The 18,497-nt window shown below is 41.4% G+C and overlaps 1 protein-coding gene across 2 annotated transcripts in view; it reads left to right on the plus strand.

Moving 5' to 3' along the window:
* Window positions 1-398: 398 nt before the first annotated feature.
* Window positions 399-18,497, plus strand: part of gask1a (golgi associated kinase 1A) — a 52,597-nt gene continuing 34,498 nt past the window's right edge. For both annotated transcript variants that reach the window (XM_056381915.1, XM_056381916.1), the window contains exon 1: window positions 399-713. In XM_056381915.1, the coding sequence (XP_056237890.1) occupies window positions 711-713 (3 nt within the window). In that variant the 5' untranslated portion in view covers window positions 399-710. The remainder of the gene's footprint in view (window positions 714-18,497) is intronic.

Genomic DNA, 18,497 nt, shown 5'->3' on the forward strand with positions numbered 1-18,497 from the left:
TGGATAAATGAATATGATGTGTGTTACTGGTCTTTCTTTTGTTCTGTGTTTTTATTTATCTTGCATATCATGATCATATGAATTCCGTTAGAATAACTTCTATTTCCTTGCAGTTGTAAAGAGATCTTTAACAGCTTTATTTCTCCTCCCTAACGTTTCCATAGGTACTTCAAACCTGTTTTTCCGTTCAGGACTCAGTATAGTCCGGATTACTCTCCGGGTCCGGGTCTGCCCTGGGTTTCCTGGCAGCTGGAGAAACGCTGTATATTTTGGGGGGGGGGGGGGGGGGGGGGGGGGGGGGGGGGGGGACTCTTCTCAGGTTTCACTCCGAGCAGACCGCGTTCCTGCTTAAAACACAGAGACTTTTACTTTGAAATCAGCCTGCCCAGACGCTCGCATGGAGCAGCGCGTTCCCCGGGGAGGGAGGAGAGGGGAGGGAGGGAGGCTGGGCGCACAACAGCCTGTCGATAAGTTTAAGTTTGTAGCGAACAACATGAACATGTTGGTGTTACCTGTGCTGCTCAGGTAGCTCTGTGAGAAGAAAAAAAACCCCGCAGTTTTGTGAGCTTAGTGGAGATTTTCAGAGTAAAGCTGTGGACTGAGTTTCAACTTCAGGACCACCGGCTGTCCAGCGTCTGTGTGGAGGTCCATCACCCTCCAGGCTGTGGACGGGATGAGTGAGTGAGCGCCCCATGATTTAGCCCGCGACCATGGTAAGACTCTGCCAGCGTTTCCCTGCAGCCTGAATCTGCAGAACTGAATCTGCAGTCTGTAGTCTGTAGTCCTGATCCCGACCGGGCTGAGCTGAATGCTGAGTGGGCAGATATCAACTGCTGACACAAGCAGCACAGCAGTTCTGAATGCTTATTATTGTTGTTTGATATGTGTGATATTGATGATGATGATGATGATGATGATGATATTTATCACAGCGTAGCATTGAATTAAACTTGAACTTTAATAGAAGAAACCAGTAGAACAGTGTTAAAGCACTGCAAGTAAAAGTCCTCCTCCAGCAGTACTGAGGTATTATCGCAGACATAAAGTTTCAAACCTCAGGGTTGGGCCCCATCCAAAGGGCCACAAGGTCAATGTGCGAGCCTTGAGATGATTAATGGGATATGTAAGAACCATCTATTGTGTCTGTGCATTTATGGTTGTTTATATGTGCAGTCTTGGTCAAGCCAAATTAGGTGAAGTCTACACAGTGTGTGAAAATAACAGACCTGCTAATGATGCATGCGTGACGGGGAGATTTCACAGCTTTAACCACGCTCACATCAGGCACTCAAAAGCAAAACCAGGGACCATACCATAATGCTTATATGCTGTGATATGAAAGTAACTTACTGTGAACTGAATTCCTTATTGAAAAAACAAGGTCTTCTCCCACACCCAGCTCACACCCTCAGGGCAGTTGCTAAAGGAAAGGAGAATAGAGAAATACAGTCCAGCTGCACACATCTGTACTCATTTGTTTGGACTTCCCTCGGATGTTTGCTTGTGAATCTTTGGTTATTTTTACCTCTGTGAAACTGTTGTATTCCTGATCTTGCTGGAAGCCTCTTTGCACCGTCTTAAAATCCAAACACACTGATGCTGGACTGGATGCAGCTGTTCATGTGACATCTTTCTCAGCTGTGAATAGTTTTTGAATGAATGTAATATATGGACTATGACTGATTGGTATATAGAAAAATAATTTTCAGATTAATCAGGGATGAAAATAAGCTTTAGTTGCAACCTTTCTGTCTATCCACGGAGGTAAAGGGACTGACCAGGTGACAGGAAACACATTCACCCTGTGACTCTGTACAAACAGGTAATGTCAGATCTAAGTTCATGTCGCCCGACATTCTGCCAGGTTGTGTGTAAAGTTTTGAAAACGGCTTGGTTGGAAAGTCGCAGCAGTGTTTGCTATCTTCTGAAGGATGATCATCCGTCTCTCACGCAGTCCCCATAGTCTCACATTTCTAATTGGTTCCATATGCAGAGCAGACAGAGTCCTGGTCTGAGCTGCCACATGGAAACCAGGAGGGAAACTCTCTGCCCATTCTTCTTCTCTTCTCTTCTCTTCTCTTCTCTCTTGCCCTCTCAGTTTGTTCAGTCTCTTCAGATCTCAGGTCTCACTGCTGCTGCTCCTCAGTTACGGGGCCCACATTGGAATTCAGTCCTGGGCACACAAACCCTGCGTAGCCACAGTATAGTGAGTCTTTGTATGTTAAACACCAGGGACTGCTGCCCTGCTGCCGCTCACTGTGTTCTCAGCTGTGCTTTCTTCTTCCTTTGTTCCACGTCTACGCCTGTGTGTGTCTGTGTGTGTGTGTGTGTGTGTGTGTGTGTGTGTGTGTGTGTGTGTGTGAGTGTGAGAGAGAGAGAAAATAGAGGGCAGACGTGCTCTAACTGATTGGACTGATTGAGTCTGTATCAGCAGAGCACTCCATTACATTTTGAAAATGAGAGGAGTGTGGTTTGGAGCTCCAGACTGAGTCAACCAAGCTTCCTGTTTTCCCTTTCTCTCTCTCTCTCTCTCTCTCTCTCTCTCTCTCACGCTCACACGCTCACACACACACACACACACACACACACACACACACACACACACACACACCACAAGTATGTCTGACCAGGCGACACTAGGATGGGATCCACAGTCCTTCTGAAAACAGCATGTAACTATTACTACGTTTTCCATTGCTTCTCAAAATGCGGAGGGGGGTGGGGGGGTGGGGGGGGTCACAAGATTATTTTCAGATTGTTTTCAAAAGAAATAAAAAAGAGAAATTCATAAACATATTTTGGGAACGAGTTTTCCATTAAATCCCCCACACCAATATTATATAATGTAGTCATTATAACACAGATTTGAGCGAGTGAGTGAAATCAGTAGGTGTGTTTCCATTGCGAAGAACGAGTAATGGAAACGTGGATTTCGAAAAAAAACTTTTAAAATATTGAAAAACTATTTATTAACAATCAAGCTTTGCCTGAGGTCAAATTAGCTTTATTGGAAAGATTCCTCAGCAACACATTTAAGGCTAGAATTAACAATTTGGCCTGAGGGCAGCACACCGGCCCAGTACGACCCTGATGCATACACATTTACACAAATACATGCAACCTCCCACACACACCCAAACACATTAATGTGAGGACTCACACACTGAGCAGTTGTTGGCTTGCTCCTTCATGAATGACCCATGAAATCTCAGCTTCCGTCAGCCGTAAACGTGCAGCGTCCCGCTATGTTACTGAGGGGAAACCTCAAGCCATGACCCTCGAATTTAGTCGTTAATGAGTTGGAAAGCAAGTATCCTCAGTATCTTAACTGGCAGCCAGATTGCTGTCGGCTGCTGTTCTGTGATCAGATGAGATGAGATTGAAACAGTTGATGTGAAGCCTTCGCCTGCTTCACCTGGGAGAATCAGCTAAAAACAAAAGGCACAGTGTCAGCGTGCAGCTCCACCTGAACAGATCTGATACAACATCAATAGATAACTGGTTTTCTGAGAATAAATGAAAGAGACACAGGTTTCAGTACGGTTAACAAATCAATACATCTTCATTTATAAACATTATCATAGTGAACAAATGTTTTCAGCAGTAACAGCTTCTTGACTGGGCTTACCGGTCTAAAGAAAGCATTGGGAGTTAAGTATCAAACTTTGTTCCAGCAAAACTTTTCCTTCTTTTTATCACTTCTTGTCTTCTACTGAAGTTAGCATGCTAACCAGCTGGCCCTGGCCCGGTTGGTCCGTCTTGTCACTTTCTGATACCGAGTCAGTGTAGCATCCAGTCTGTCCTTTGTAGCCGCTCAGAGGATGTATTATAACCTCTTGTATCACTCAAGCTCTTGGCAACATTAACTATGTAACAATGGCAAAAGTTACATATAGCTCCTTTAAGCAGTAGCATGCTATCATGGACTGTTGTACAGTTGGGAAGGAAAATGTGGAAAGCAGGACAACTCAAGGCCTTTAATGCTCTACTGAGGAAGAAACATGGACGAGCTTTGGGTCGGCTGACTGGGGCTCTGTGTTTTTCAAAGAGACCATCCAATCCAGGAAATCATGCAAATCCTGAGTTTTGACAAAAAGGAGTGCACACAGTTGCAGGAGAACAAGTTTACCCTGGTGTCTGGGAGGGATTCGTCCACAATTGCCCCACGTGCTACAAGCCCGGTGCAGAAGGAAGGTGCATCTTCATCCAGTATACCGGACAGCTCTGATAAATTGAATGAAGTTCCCGCTGCTGATATTGATAACAAATATAAGATATCACACTGAAGGAGTGTGATATTGCTTTTACACAACAGTTCTACGAGCGCCATATTTATTAAATAAGCAACAACTGTTTATGATTTGTTTCTTTATTTTATCATTTATTTGGCAATAGCAACACAAATAATTCTGCAACTGGACTGGTACTGGACTGTTGCTAAGCAACACAACCATTTTCCTGACCTGCACAGCTTGCTACTTTGTCTACTCATTACCTCAGGTGTGCGCTGAAGTATCCAGGCTCCTTCCCTTCATCTTCTTCTTCTGACGACCAGACATCATTTAATCCAAATGTTATTTCTGGAAATATTTTCATCTTTGTTTGTTACAATGTAAGAGAGATAACGACCGTTAATGTGACGCTGATTAACTGTTAATAGAACACCTGTGAAGTGGAGTGATACATGTAGTTAAAAGTCCCAGCGCTGCTGTGCTCTATATCAGCACTCATGGAATGACTCTCGTCCAATCAAATTACTTGGTTGGAACTAACTGTCGTATAAATCTTGGCAAGACGAGCAGGAACATCACCACTGACAACTTTTTTTACTTCCCTTAAACTGGCCAAGGCATCACAGGCCCAGAAAACCAGCCTGGTTGACAACAGAGTTGTCTGTTTACAACAGAGATGCTGAAATGTGACAATGCAATGCTAACAGTCTATCAATGCAAAGCAAGGAAACATAGCTGTTGCCATCACAAGTGACCAACAGACTAAAAGAAAGTTTCAGAACTGCTCTTCAGAAACCTGTAGATGACATCACAGCAGCTACGTCCATCTTTATTTACATCTATAATCTGTATCTACATTACACTGAAATCCAAACACTCCTCCTACCAAAATATTTTGCTCTGCTAGCTTCACACTAGCTAACAGTTAATGAAGCTAAATTGATGTGATATGACTCTAAGCTGAAGATGAGTCATAAGACATGATATAGAAATATTAAAAGGGATTTTTGTAAAGACAGAAATTCAGCAGATAACGAGAGAAATCAGAGATACAGAATTAGTGCTGGGAACATTTTTTTTTTTACTTCATTGTGTCTTGAAGAAAACTCCTCCTGGTGGCTCCAGTTGTTCATTAAAAAACATGATTTGTACCTAAGTAAGTGTTTGTACCTGTGGCACCTCAAGCCACGCCCACCTCTTACGTAGAGGCTGCTGGATCAGCGTCACCGCCATGTTGGTTGGACCAGGCAACTTGGCATAATGTTCAGAGGACTGAACTGCACTACATGTAGTTTTACATTTCACTATCATCACTCTGATATTTATTATGTTATAATTGTTATTACATCATTATGTCCTTCGACCAGCCAGCTGGAGCAGCCGGATCATACATAACTGCAAACGGTGCCATCGATCCAGAAAGAGAGGAAGCGAGTCGGGATAAGCGTTTTTGCTATGTAGCCTCTACGTAAGAGGTGGGCGTGGCTTGAGGTGCCACAGGTACAAATCCCTTTTGCTCCACATTTCACAGACATTTGGTGCAAAAGTCAGAGCGTGCAGAACTTGCCATTTGAGACTCGTAGCGGAAGATTCAAGTTCAGTTGTAGTTATTGACTCGTGATTGTGCGATAAAAAATATCAATGAAAAAAAAGGATTTGTGAGTAAATATTTTACAGATGTGCAACTGTCATTGCATGAATTCACATTCTGATTTGCAGGCTTCGCTTTATTATTTCCGGGTGTGTGAATGTGTTTTGCAGCACATTGTCTGCAGCAACTGTAGCAAAGATGTGAGCGTATGAGTTTCTAAATTTGTGATTTGTAAAACAGGATTTGTGCACCTGCACTGAAGAATTAGAGAAGGTGTAACAGTTGTGTTGTGTTTGTGGGAGAGAAAAAAATCATGTGCAACTCCAAGAGCATCTTTTCTCTGTGACCTCACATTTACTGATACACACCTGTGATTATTTTATACAACTACTAATTCCAGTCACAGGTGCTCAGTTGTTTTGCACCAAAAATACTTTCATAAAAAAGCTTCTGTAATAAGCTCTGTAAAAGTAGCAGCTTCTGCTGCAAAGAGACAAGGAAAGGAGCCACTGAACTGTCAGGTAGCTGACCTAGCATTAGTGCTAGAAAGTCTCTCCTCCGGCTCTGGTTGCTGTGGCCTTCAGCTGTGTATATATATGGCTGAGACACTTTCCTTGCATGTCACGGCAGTTTCTCCAGATCAACAGGAATGTGAAGCTAAGGAAATAAACTTCCTCCTCCACAGTAATTAACTCACCAAAGCCTTTCATTAAGTGGAACCAGGCCATGAAGAAGCCAGGTCCTGCTGGCCTGAAGGTTTATGTGACATATTTACAATAAATGGAGGCAAATAAACTGGTAAGGGAGTTCATAAAAAATGCTGCGCGAAAATACATTCACAGAACCAGCAGCCAACAAATAAGCGGCTGCCTGAAGCTTTGAGGAAGTAGATTTGTTCAGCAATGAAAACCAAATGGACAGAGAATAAGAGGAGAGATTTCAGCGCAGTGGAAGTGACTTCAGAGGCACTTTAGCTCCAGTTCAGTCAGCTGGGATTACCTCTCAGAGAGGGACAGTCCATACAGCCGTCTGCTGTGCATCTCTGTACAGCTGAGAGCAACTTGTTGGGTGGTGAAAGAGTGAGAGAGGCAGAGGTGAGGAGAGGACAGAGAGGGGGTGTTAACACAAAGCCTGAATGAGTTTGGTAACACAGCAGTGTTTGTACTCAGTGGGGATCTTTATAGTCGAAGTGTTTTAACAGCACAGTCCTAAATGCCATCACTTAAAGATGTCTGATGGGATTACACAGGCTGTGGTCCACTGTGTCTTTATTTAACCTTTGGACAGAGAGAGAGAGAGGCAGCTGAAAACACACCACTCTTTTTCTACATTATCTCTTCCTCTGAATAGTATTTAAAACTGTAAATGTCTTCAGGTCACTTTTGTTCAGCTCAAGTCAAAATGGAAGAAGAAAAAAGACTGAATGATTGAATTGAAAATAAATAAATCAATATGTGTGTGTGTGTGTGTGTGCGTGCGTGCATGTGTGTGTGCATGTGTGTGTGGACCCCTGTATGTGCAGGTGCTTGTGTGGCAGTGAAATAACAAGGCAAAAGGAGGACAGTGCAGAGTAACAGGTAGCAGAGTGAATGACTAAAGATGGGATGGAGTGGACACAGAGAGAAGAATACTAGAAGAAGGGATGGATTGGAAAAGAGGGAAGAAAGGTGTGAGGAAACAGAGGCAGAGGCCGGTGGTATCTGGACAAACAGTGGTCATTTTTAAATAAATACAGATTGACATTAAAGCTGCAGGCAGTGTTGAACAGGCTCCTCACTGTTGCGCACGTGGGTCATGAATTATGCTCCCCGGGGCCAAACTTTCAGAGTAAATTCAAAATGGCTGACTTCCTGGTGGGTTTAGGGTACGGGTACATCAGTCTTTTTTGTAGCTCTTGGCATGTTACATGTGCCTACTGAAGTTCACAGAAACACAGGGCGAGGTGCGCCTTGTTGAACTGGCACTATTGAGCCATTTTGCCAATCCCACGTGCAAGACCCATGAAATATGTAGATTTTCACCAGACCAGACACGTATGCAAATATTTTGAACATGTTCTGGGCATGAAAAATGGTATTTATTTTTCTAGGCGGAAGACTAATAATAAACAGACAAAAACAACCGATATTGTATGATATATGATAATGTATTAACTGAGTACATGTTAAATTGCTGGAAAGAGATGACGAGCTACATTTACTGTAATTAATTAGATATGTAAAGTTCATTTACATGTGGCTGCCGAGGCTGGTTCATCTGTCCATCAGTCAGTCAACTGGTGATGTCTGCTGTTTCCAGCCAGACTGAGTTTCCCCCAGGAAACCTTCTCTGTGGTTTCACCGTCCCCTCAGATTTTAAACTTGTACACAAGAAATAGTAAATGCTACTGGGCAGATTGCTATGAAGTTTGCTGACCACATTTATAACTTTTTCACCCTGAGGCCCAAATGTTCCAGTTTGAGCGTTGTTAAAATAAATTAGAGCCAGCGGTCTCAACAAACTGAACCATGAGGCCGTAAAGTTCAAGAAAAACCCTCTATATTTATTCTTGCAGCAACTTGTCCTTTAGATTGTGGATGGATTTATGGTCATTTTTCCTGCTGTATGATAGAGCGCCTCCTCTGACAGCTTCATAACACAGAGACATTATCTCGAAAAAAAAAAATCATGCTTAATTATTGTGTGGTGTGTAGGAAGGAATAACATTTGAAAGAGTTTATAATGGCATTGGTCCGTCACTTTGCTCTGGACAAGCTGTGGACGATCTGATGATCTTATATCGCGGATGATCTTTCTTTGGCATGTGATCTACTCTTCAGATGTATTGTACAGATCATGTAAATAAAAGTTTCTATATTTAGATATTTAATTTGTAAAGTGCAACCTCTGCTAACCAGACCATGTTAAATGTTAAACAGCTAGCTTGCGGTAGCTGGAGATAGCAGTCCTTGTTCTGCTCTGCAGCCTCAGAGAGTTTGGTGTAAAGCCACATAAACCCATTCTCCAGCTGAGCGGAACCAGAACCACCGTCACCAGCTGCAGCCCAAGTTGTGGAGTCAAAATGAATACTCCAAACTAAGCAACTGTGATTGTGATACTGTGATTGGTTGTGAGACAGTTTGTAAACAGAAGACAGGATTGTGAGAGAAGTAGCGGATTCTACCCAAAATCATATGATCTTCTAGCAAGATCACCCGCCCCTACTCTGGACTGAAATATTTCAATAGCTATTGGATGTCTTATTTAGGGATGCCACGATCATGTTTTTTTGCCGCCAATAATGATCATCTATGAGGGAAATCCGCCGATCAACGGCCGATACCGATCATTTTTGACATGCATTGCAAATGGCGTGTGTTATATCAGTCTCTCACACTTTGATAAAGTTCCACACGGTTTTGTTTTGGTGGCCTGTTGCACGCTGGAGCAGTGAACAAGGTGGGAGGCGGGGCTACACTACACAGGTGATCAGTTTTAAGGTGATCAGTGACCGATCATGTATTTTTAATGATATATATAATGATATATCTCAGCATCTGATGGATGGAAACACAAATATTAATGTCCCCCCCCACAGGATGAAATGTAATAACTTTAGAGATACTCAGATGTTTTAAATTCACTTGTGAAATAAATAAGTGTAATTATTGACGGCTGACTTAAAATGAATTGATAATTATGCGTTTCATTTGCTACTGACTTTGTGTTCATCCAGCACAACTAGTTTTTTTGAGTTGAGACTATGAAAGGGAGAGAGAGCTGTCGCTCTGCAACCTTTGTGTGAAAACACCAACAAATGTGTGTGTTTGTGAACCAATATGATGATGATCAAATTAAAGTCATCCAGAGAACAAGACCCTGTTAAAGCTCATCACATGAGCTGTAGGTACAGCCACTTTTTAGCCTTTATTTTTTATTTTTGGCAAATTGGCACCATTAAAAGAACACCAAGCTACCTGTTAGCAGCTCTTGTGTGCAACTGTCACTGCTTTACTCTGACACTGAAGAAAACCTAACAACCTGATGATTCCCAGGCAGGATCTGAAGTGTCTTTTTTTCTATGATTTCTAACGTTTTTGTGCGATGGATAGGACGATGAATGATGTCAGTGTGTGTTTCATGTCTTTGTGTTCAGATCTGACTTCACACAGTATCCCTGCCTCACATCTCTCCCTCCACTCCTCCTCTGCCTCCTGACTTTGTCTTTTGACTTTGTCCTGCTGAACGTCCTTGTCTGTCACAGAAAATCCAGAGCAATGAGTTAGACTACAGGGGAGCTCAGTGAATTTTGAATGTTTGAATTCGGTCTAAATGGGTCTCGGTTTTGTTAAATGCTATTTGACCCATATCTTCTTTCAAGAGCTGCATGAACAGGTAGATGTGATTAGTTTTTCTTCAATAACATTATGTTTGGCTCTGATTAAGCTTCACATCAGTAATAAGTTGGGCAGGTAATCGTCCTTCACATATGAAAACCCAATAAAGCAGGAGTGGTGACCATTGACCCCCTATATTTAATACTGGTTCGGTCTCAGGAGAGGGAGTGAAAAGTGGAGAGGCTGGTTCAGGCAGCTGTGATAGAAAATATGCAGCAAAAAACACAAGACAACTATCTGCTGATTGCACTGAATTACAGTTTTAAGCTGCAGTTTGACTTGTAATTTGGCCGCAGCCCAAATTTAGTCGGTTTTCTTGTGCGTCAGCAAATGATTCTGAAATGTCAGCCTCGGTTATCTCTTGGCTGCAGCTTCTCTCCACACATGTTCCCCCTCATGCAGCACCTTCCTCTTAGGAGAAAGGAATGTGCATTAGGGAACTGATTTGACCATGTGTGTACTCTCAGTTCAGACATATGGAGGAGGGATTCTTGTGCCATGGAGTAATTACTTTCAGAGCGGTGATCTGGTGTTTGTTCATGCTGCACATGGAGCTCTGCGTCCTTTACTGCTCAGCCAAAGGAAAAGAAAACACCTAGTCTGTTCACCCACAACAAAACTTTTTAACAAAGCTCTCTCATGTCAAGGTGAGATTGGTTTGGCACTGAGCAGAGAGAAACATTTCGCGGTTGCCTGCAGTACATATTTTATTATGATGTAGCGTTTGGAAAATGGGAAACAGTCGAGGGGCAATGGAAAAATGATTCAGATGGCTTTTATTTTTTGCAGGAAGATTTATTTTGAAATAACTAAGAAATGTTTCCCCAGAGAAATAAATGAGCAGGATGTGCTCTACCCTTGGAGACCCACATTAAGACACTTTTGTCCTTATTATTTTTTATTAGCCCAGAACACAAAAACAAAGCTTGAATTTTTCCTTATTTTCTTCAAAACACCTCTGCAACCCATAATGTCAAAACAAAGACTCAATGCAGAAAGTTTCTTTGGAGTGTGGTGAAGTGACTTGAAGCTCTTAGTTTCTTCTGTTCATGAGTTATGTCTGTTCTTTTATGCAGCATTCATGGACGTTTTTTTTCTTTTTTGCCAGGAATTGACTTTTTTCATCCTGCCTGTGTATTCCTGATATCATCACCAATGTTAACTCTTATCTCTATCACTTCTCTTCTTCTACTGAAGTTAGCATGCTAACCAGCTAACCACAGTCCTTCACTTTCTGATGGCGACTCACTGTAGCCTCCAACCTGTCCTGAAGATGTAGCTGCTCAAAGGACGTATTATAACCTCTTTTATGATAATCACAGTGTCACATTTGTCTATGTACAGACTTTACATAACTGCAGTTGTACATTTTTAAAGGCACGTTAAGTACTCAGTTGTCTTCATCAGTGTCTGGTGGCCATTAGAGAGGAGGACTTGGACTGTTTGAAGCGTTGGCATTAAACACATGCCAGAGAACAGGGCATGACATTTTGTTCCGAGAAACTAATTTTCCAGTCCAGACTGGAAAATGGTTTTTACAAACAGAAACCTTATTATTAAGTAACTTCTGAGTGATTTATATGAATCTGTGTTTTGATGATTTCAGCTGTGGAGCAGACAGAAAGCTGAGGTGTGCTGCTAACTGTGAGTTATATGAAGATGTGTGGCTCAAATTGGATGTTCATGTGCTCATGCTCTCAATGTTGCTGTCACTCACACACACAAACATACATGTTTATGTATGCTGACAACTATACAAATTACGGACTATGCATAAGCATGCAGGGGGTACACACAGCCCAGGACGACCACATGTCCCTGCACACCAGTTAGCCAGTCCAAAGCCTGTCAGCAGAAGACGGTCCGATTGGCTGCTGTCACACTTCAGCGACTCAATTGACATGTGGTGGCACACAGGTCACTTTGCAGAGAGAGAGAGAACACACACATACAGTCACAAGACAGTGGATGACAGCTGGCACCACTGACAGGATATAAAGACATTCCTTCCCCATAATCTTTGGGGTGTGTATATATATATATATATATATATATATATATATATATATACATACTGTATATGTTGTGTCTCACTCTAGATACATTTTGTACAAATCCAACTCTCTGTATTGAACCCAATGAATAAAGGTTGGAGGAGAGAACAAAGATGCATGTCTCTACTGGTCTCACGGTCCCAGCAGATGTTTTAGGTTTCTCATTAAAGCTAACCACGAGTTAGTGGAGTGCAACTCAGCATGTTTTCAGTAGTATTGTTTTAAAGGCTATTGGCTGATTGTCCTGATGACGCTCATTATCACTCAGCTCTTTATTGTCTTTTATGAGAAAATGATCCCTGATAATGTCATTAGGGTCATTTAGTGTGCACACCACGAATTCTTTATATAGTTTATTTTACAAACTGGTGCCGTTGATTTAGGAAGACATGGTTGTGTGCCAGGCCTAATAAGAGACACTATCAAGTTGTATTATGGGAGTTGTAGGATCCTGCATTTTCCGTGCTTGACCCATACTACGGAATAAAAGTGAGAAAAGCTTGTACTCTGCTGCTTTGAATTTAGCCAGATTGGTCTTTTTTTCAGCCATGCTAAAGATGTGGGTGTAGGGATGGCAATGTCTGTCTGTCGGTCAGTTTGTTGGTTGGACCTCCGCTGTGGTGGCACAGCAGGTGCAATACCTGTCTGAAGAAACAGGAGCAGCTAGCCAGATGATACTGGTCGGCTATTTATGAGGGTGATGGCTTGAGGGAAGAAACTGCTCCTCTGTCTGGTGGTTTTGGTATGCAGGGTTCTGTAGCACCTGCCTGAGGGGAGGGGTTGAAAAAGAATGAGTCCAGGGTGTGAGGAATCAGTAATGATTTTCACTGCCTGTTTTCTGGTTTGTGAAGAGACCAAGTCCTGGAGGGTTATTGGGGAGAACCAATGATTTGTTGTGCTGTCCTCACAGTTCTCTAGAGTACTTTCACAGTATTAATATAGAACCTAGACCTGATCTATAATCAAACAACACATGGACATCTGCCTTTAGACTGTATGGACCTTTAAAGTAAAGTAAGTATAGTTGTGATGGATTGTGTATGACTTAGATAATGGTGTGAGGTTAGATGAGGTCTTGGAGCACAGTGGGAAACTGGTGGGCACCAAAGCTGAGCTAGCTGAGGTGAAGTGGTGTAACACTAGTGATTGACAGTGATTGGCTGTTTGGATTCTGATGCTGGGAATAAAGTCCAGCATCAGAGTAAAGTTTGTGAGGGAAGTTCAGTGCATTTAAAGAATGTAAGATTTTCAACATAGAGAAAATGTTGCCATAAGTAGTAAAACCTTTAGAAAATGTTCCTTTTGAACATGTAACCCTTGTCTTCTCTGTTCATTAGCAACATTTAAGTTTCCCCACTAAGGCAATGTTTATTCCTAACTGATTTATTCTCTCTCAAATGTCTATGTTGTCATTTGATCCAGTGGATCCTCTCAGAGGAAAAAGTTTCTGTCAGGAGATCAGGACAGAGGACCACTCACATACCTCACTTACAGCAAGAGCAGTGTCAGGTTTCTTCTGTATAAAGGATGGCTGTGGAAATCATTAGGTACGCACGTATTCACAGGGCAGTACTGAAACACATAAATCAGTCTACACTATACATGGACATGTATAGGGTGGAGTTCATATGGTATGCTTGCCAGTGGTGTGTGGTGACTTGATAGGTAAGAAGAGCCAGAAAACCAACAACCTCCTCCCCCAAGATTACACTGTAATTCCCCCTGACTCCCAGCTAATCCAAAAATTGACAAAGAGGTTGGGCGTGTGCAGCTGAGACTTCGGTGCATGACGGTTTGTGACAAGCATACACTCAACCACCTGTCACTCAAAGAAGCCACGCCCTCAATTACACATAACTTTAAGCCTTAATAAAATGTAAACAGGCGAGTGATATAAACAGTTGTCATGAAAGAGGAAATTAGCTTTAGACACCATAACTGGTTTTGTACCAGGCTGTAAACATGTATATTTCTGCTGTAAAGTTGGACATTTTAACATGGGAGTCTATGGGGACTGACTCACTGTTGGAGCTTGACTCTAGCGGTCATTAGAGGAACTGCAGCTTTTGATACTTCAGCGTTAGTTTCATTTTTCAGCTCCAGAGGTTGATGGTTCGATTATCCATAATGTCCTGAAAATGCTGCTCCCCTCTCCGCTTGACAAGTCTTTGTAAATGAGACATGGTCACACCCACGATAAGGAAAGAAATGCTGGCACTCAAGCTAGTTTCCAGAGACATTAAACCTGCTGCAGCCACAGGAGTGCAGTAAATTACAAATGCAAACAGGCAACATCAGATTCTTTATGGGACAGAACGAGATATTATTTCCACTTCGGTATCATTCTGATTTATCTCGATTTTTTATTTTAACTGGTCAAACACTGCTTGCCGTGCTTTCCCTTACAGCACTGCACTGATGCTCACCAATGCATTTGCTTGTCCATGTGTATAACTGTCTACATGCGTCATTTCCAGCTATATGAACATTCATTCCTCTGTGTTTGTGTGTATGCGTGTGTGTGTGTGTGTGTGTGTGTGTGTGTGCTGGTATCACATCTGTTCATATTACTGCAGCTATTCCACAATTGACTGATGTATTAATTTGCCTCAGGCATGTTTGCCCTTGGGCTGCTACAGAACATACAGCAACATTATTGCTCCTTTCATTCCTTTCTCCGCACAGCCTTTCATATGTTAGTACCATGGTTTCTGTGTTGAATGTCTGCAAAAGAGTAGTTGTGGGCATAGGGGGGATGTCATAGGCTTGGTGCAAAGCTGGGTGGAAAGGTGCAACAAATGGTCACGATGAATGAGCCAGCACAAGGTGAGGTGATGGTATATCGGTGAAAAATGTGTTTATCATCTCGCATTCATGAATACATTCAACGAATGTGCAAGGACTGACTGAATGTTCAATGTCACTGTTCAATTATATGAATCCATTAGTAATCTACAGCGCTTAATCCAAAATCACAGCAACTGTAGAATAATACTGAAAAATTTAAATATAAATAAACACTTTTATACAGATGAACTTCACAATTAGTAAATCTATTTAGATTTGTATTAGAAATACAGTACTGCTAATACTGGAACAGTTAAAGGACTAGTTCAACACTTAGTGAGATGAGAAGACTGCGTGGAGTGATGGGGTGCGTGAGGGCAAAATGGAGTCGGTGGTTCTCAAACATCTTCATTCACAGCTGTAAATGCTACGTAGCTACGTAGCAATAGCAAAACTAACATATAGCTCCTTTAAAAACTGTGATGGACAATTTTTCGTTATTTCTCCACATTATAACTGAATGATTCATCAGTTGATTTAAAAATGGATTATTAATTATCTTTTGTTTGCGGTGTGTGGGTGATTCTTCCCCATGAACATAAACCTTTACCCTCAGCAGCCTGAAACCTTACAGCCACAGCACTAATGATGCCTTCTTCCTTCCTGTTTAAAACTCAAACTTTAAATAGACATTTTCCAAAGAAAGTAAGAGGAGATCTTTCTTCCTCACCTCCTCTTCCTTTCGCTGCTTAATGAACGGGCTCCCTGGGGCCTGATACGGCAGGAGCTACAACTTGAATGTGGAAAAAGTTCACAACCCGACTTGGCTGCAGAGTTTTTGCAAGATACTTTGGATTTTGGTCAGAAGGCAAAATTGGAAACTCGAGATAAAGTTGTATGCCAGCGAATCTGTGTGTTTTCTTAGGAGGAATAATCAAATGTCATTTTTGGTGTTCCTGTGTTCTCATTATTGTCTTTGTAGAAACATCGAATGGTATCAGGCTCTGATCTTGGATACCTCGACTCATTTACGTCTCATGTTTCGAGTGTTTTCATCATCCTCAGACTCAAGCAGATCGGAAAATGAAGTGAGTCGTGGCTGATTGCGTTCTCCGTCCTGATACATCACTTTGCTTTTGTTGCGTTGCTGTTGCATTTCTTTTATCCTTCTTACATCTGTCCACCCGTGCTCGTCTTTGTTCGTCTGAAAGAGAGAGAGAAAGAAGATCTGACTGGTTTCATTAACGTCCGCTCCCAGCTGACAAGGCTGCTGTTGACAGCTGAGGGACACACACGCGTGCGCGCACACACACACACACACACACACACACACACACGCTCCATTTCTCCCACTCAATATGCTGAGATGTTTAGATTTACTTTTGCCTTATTTCTTCTCATCTCTTCCCCATTTCTCCTTTTTCTTCACTCTCTTTCTCTTTTCTTCAGAAATCATATTTGTTTTCTTGTCGTTTGGCTCAACCAAAACTCAAGACCAGTGTTTCCAGATTCATCCATGAGGAGATCATTTTGTATTTAGGTGTTAAAAAGTGTATGAAAGGACACAACTGAGAGGAAAATGTCTCAACAAATCTTATATTGGTGGACATAAAGTTTGTACAGATTTACAAGTTCTCAAGACAGTGTCCATCCTAATGACTTTGGTGATCTTTTGACTTTCTGTCTCGGTCCAACAACAGGTTGATATTTTTGATCTGAGTCATACATCTCAACCCCTGGACTGAAATTTGGTTCGGACATTGATGTTCCCCTCAGGATGAAACTGGGGTAACACTTGGAATTATCTCTTCAACCAGTGTCATCATCTGATGGTTTATTTGTCAGTACTTACTCAAAGGAGGCCTGGGGCGATATTCAATAATGTCAAATATCGCAAGATTTCCTGCCATATGCAATTTATTTCATATTATCAATATCAACTTTTTTTTTGTTCAGTTTTGCACAGTCTGTCCTGCTACAGTATGGAGGAGCAGGGATGTCACAGGAAAAGTAATGAAGCATGTCCTTAATTTCATATTTTAATAGAAATTATAAACTGTCATTGTAAAAAGAATTTATAAAATGAATTAATGAATCCATCAAGAAATGCTTCAGATTTTAAAATGGCTTTATTAAAACTGCATAAGACACTCATTAAATACACCATTTATGAATACATTCATGAATAAATAATAGAATTTGAAAAACTATTGGAAAAGCCATTTTATAAATGGGAATACCTGGATTCCCTCTTCAATTTCTAGTTCCTTTTTCAGGCTTCCTTTCCTTTCCCTATCAGCTTATTGATTTATTCATTTATAAATTCTTTTTACAATTCCTATTTTTAATGCCTATTAAATATGAAATTAAGGAAATGCTTCATTACTTTTCCTGTGACATCCCTGCTCCTCCGTAGAGCAGAGTCTGAAATAAAACTTTGAACAGCTGTTTAGTGTCACTTATATGTGAAACATAAAATACAATAATGTATTTATATATCATAAAACAAACAGCTGGCTCTTATGACACCATTATTTATAACAATATAATTATCCCTGCAGACGCACAGCTGACCACAAACATCATTAGATGTTGATATTTGGTTGAATGTAGGTTGTGATGTGGCATGACTAAATTTCAATTTCAGATCTTCTAATGTCAAAGTTAATTTGATGTAGAATAACTGTCGACAGCTGACAGCTGATATTTTGTCAGTTTGAAGTTGACTTGGTAAGTAACTAAAACTCAGTGCCTTCCAAAAGTCTTGTGCCAACGCCATCTTGAAACACCAACATTCTTGTCAAGAGCAAAAGCCAATGTCAAGTAGCCCACGTTGGATTTTGACATCGACTTGATTTTCATTTACCAACCAAAATGTAACATCTGTCTGACGTTCGAGTCGTTAGAGTCCAACGGCTTTTTGTTGTTATAAAATACAACGATATGATTACATATAAATATTGCAACAATATTGTCTATATCTATATCGAGACATTATGTGGCCCAAGCCTGGCTCAGAGCTACACTGTGCATTAGTTCAGGTGAAGCTGCAGTGACATTGTAAGCTGAGCTAGTTTTGTTCAAGTCAAAATGGATGCCAAGAAAATTTTTTACTGGTGTTGAATCCCAAACAGCAAAGTGGGGTTTTATTAAATTTGATGTAATGTTGTTTCCTTTACTTTGGACTCTCCAGTTCTGCCCTTTCCTTAAAGGTCAGTGCTGTCAACACAGTTTACAGTTGGTCAACGACCAAGATGAACTCGATTCTGAAAACACTGAATAAATTAACATCATCTGTTCAATTGAAATTAACTGATTTCAGTCCAAAGTGTGGCTGTTTTAAATACTGTTGTGACTATTCTCTGTCTCTAACACACACACACACACACACACACACACACACACACACACACACACACACACACAGAGAGAACGAGAGAGAGAGTGAGAGATACTG

Source organism: Seriola aureovittata, chromosome 7 (genome assembly GCF_021018895.1).
Source record: "Seriola aureovittata isolate HTS-2021-v1 ecotype China chromosome 7, ASM2101889v1, whole genome shotgun sequence".
In the NCBI taxonomy this organism is placed as follows: Eukaryota; Metazoa; Chordata; class Actinopteri; order Carangiformes; family Carangidae; genus Seriola; species Seriola aureovittata.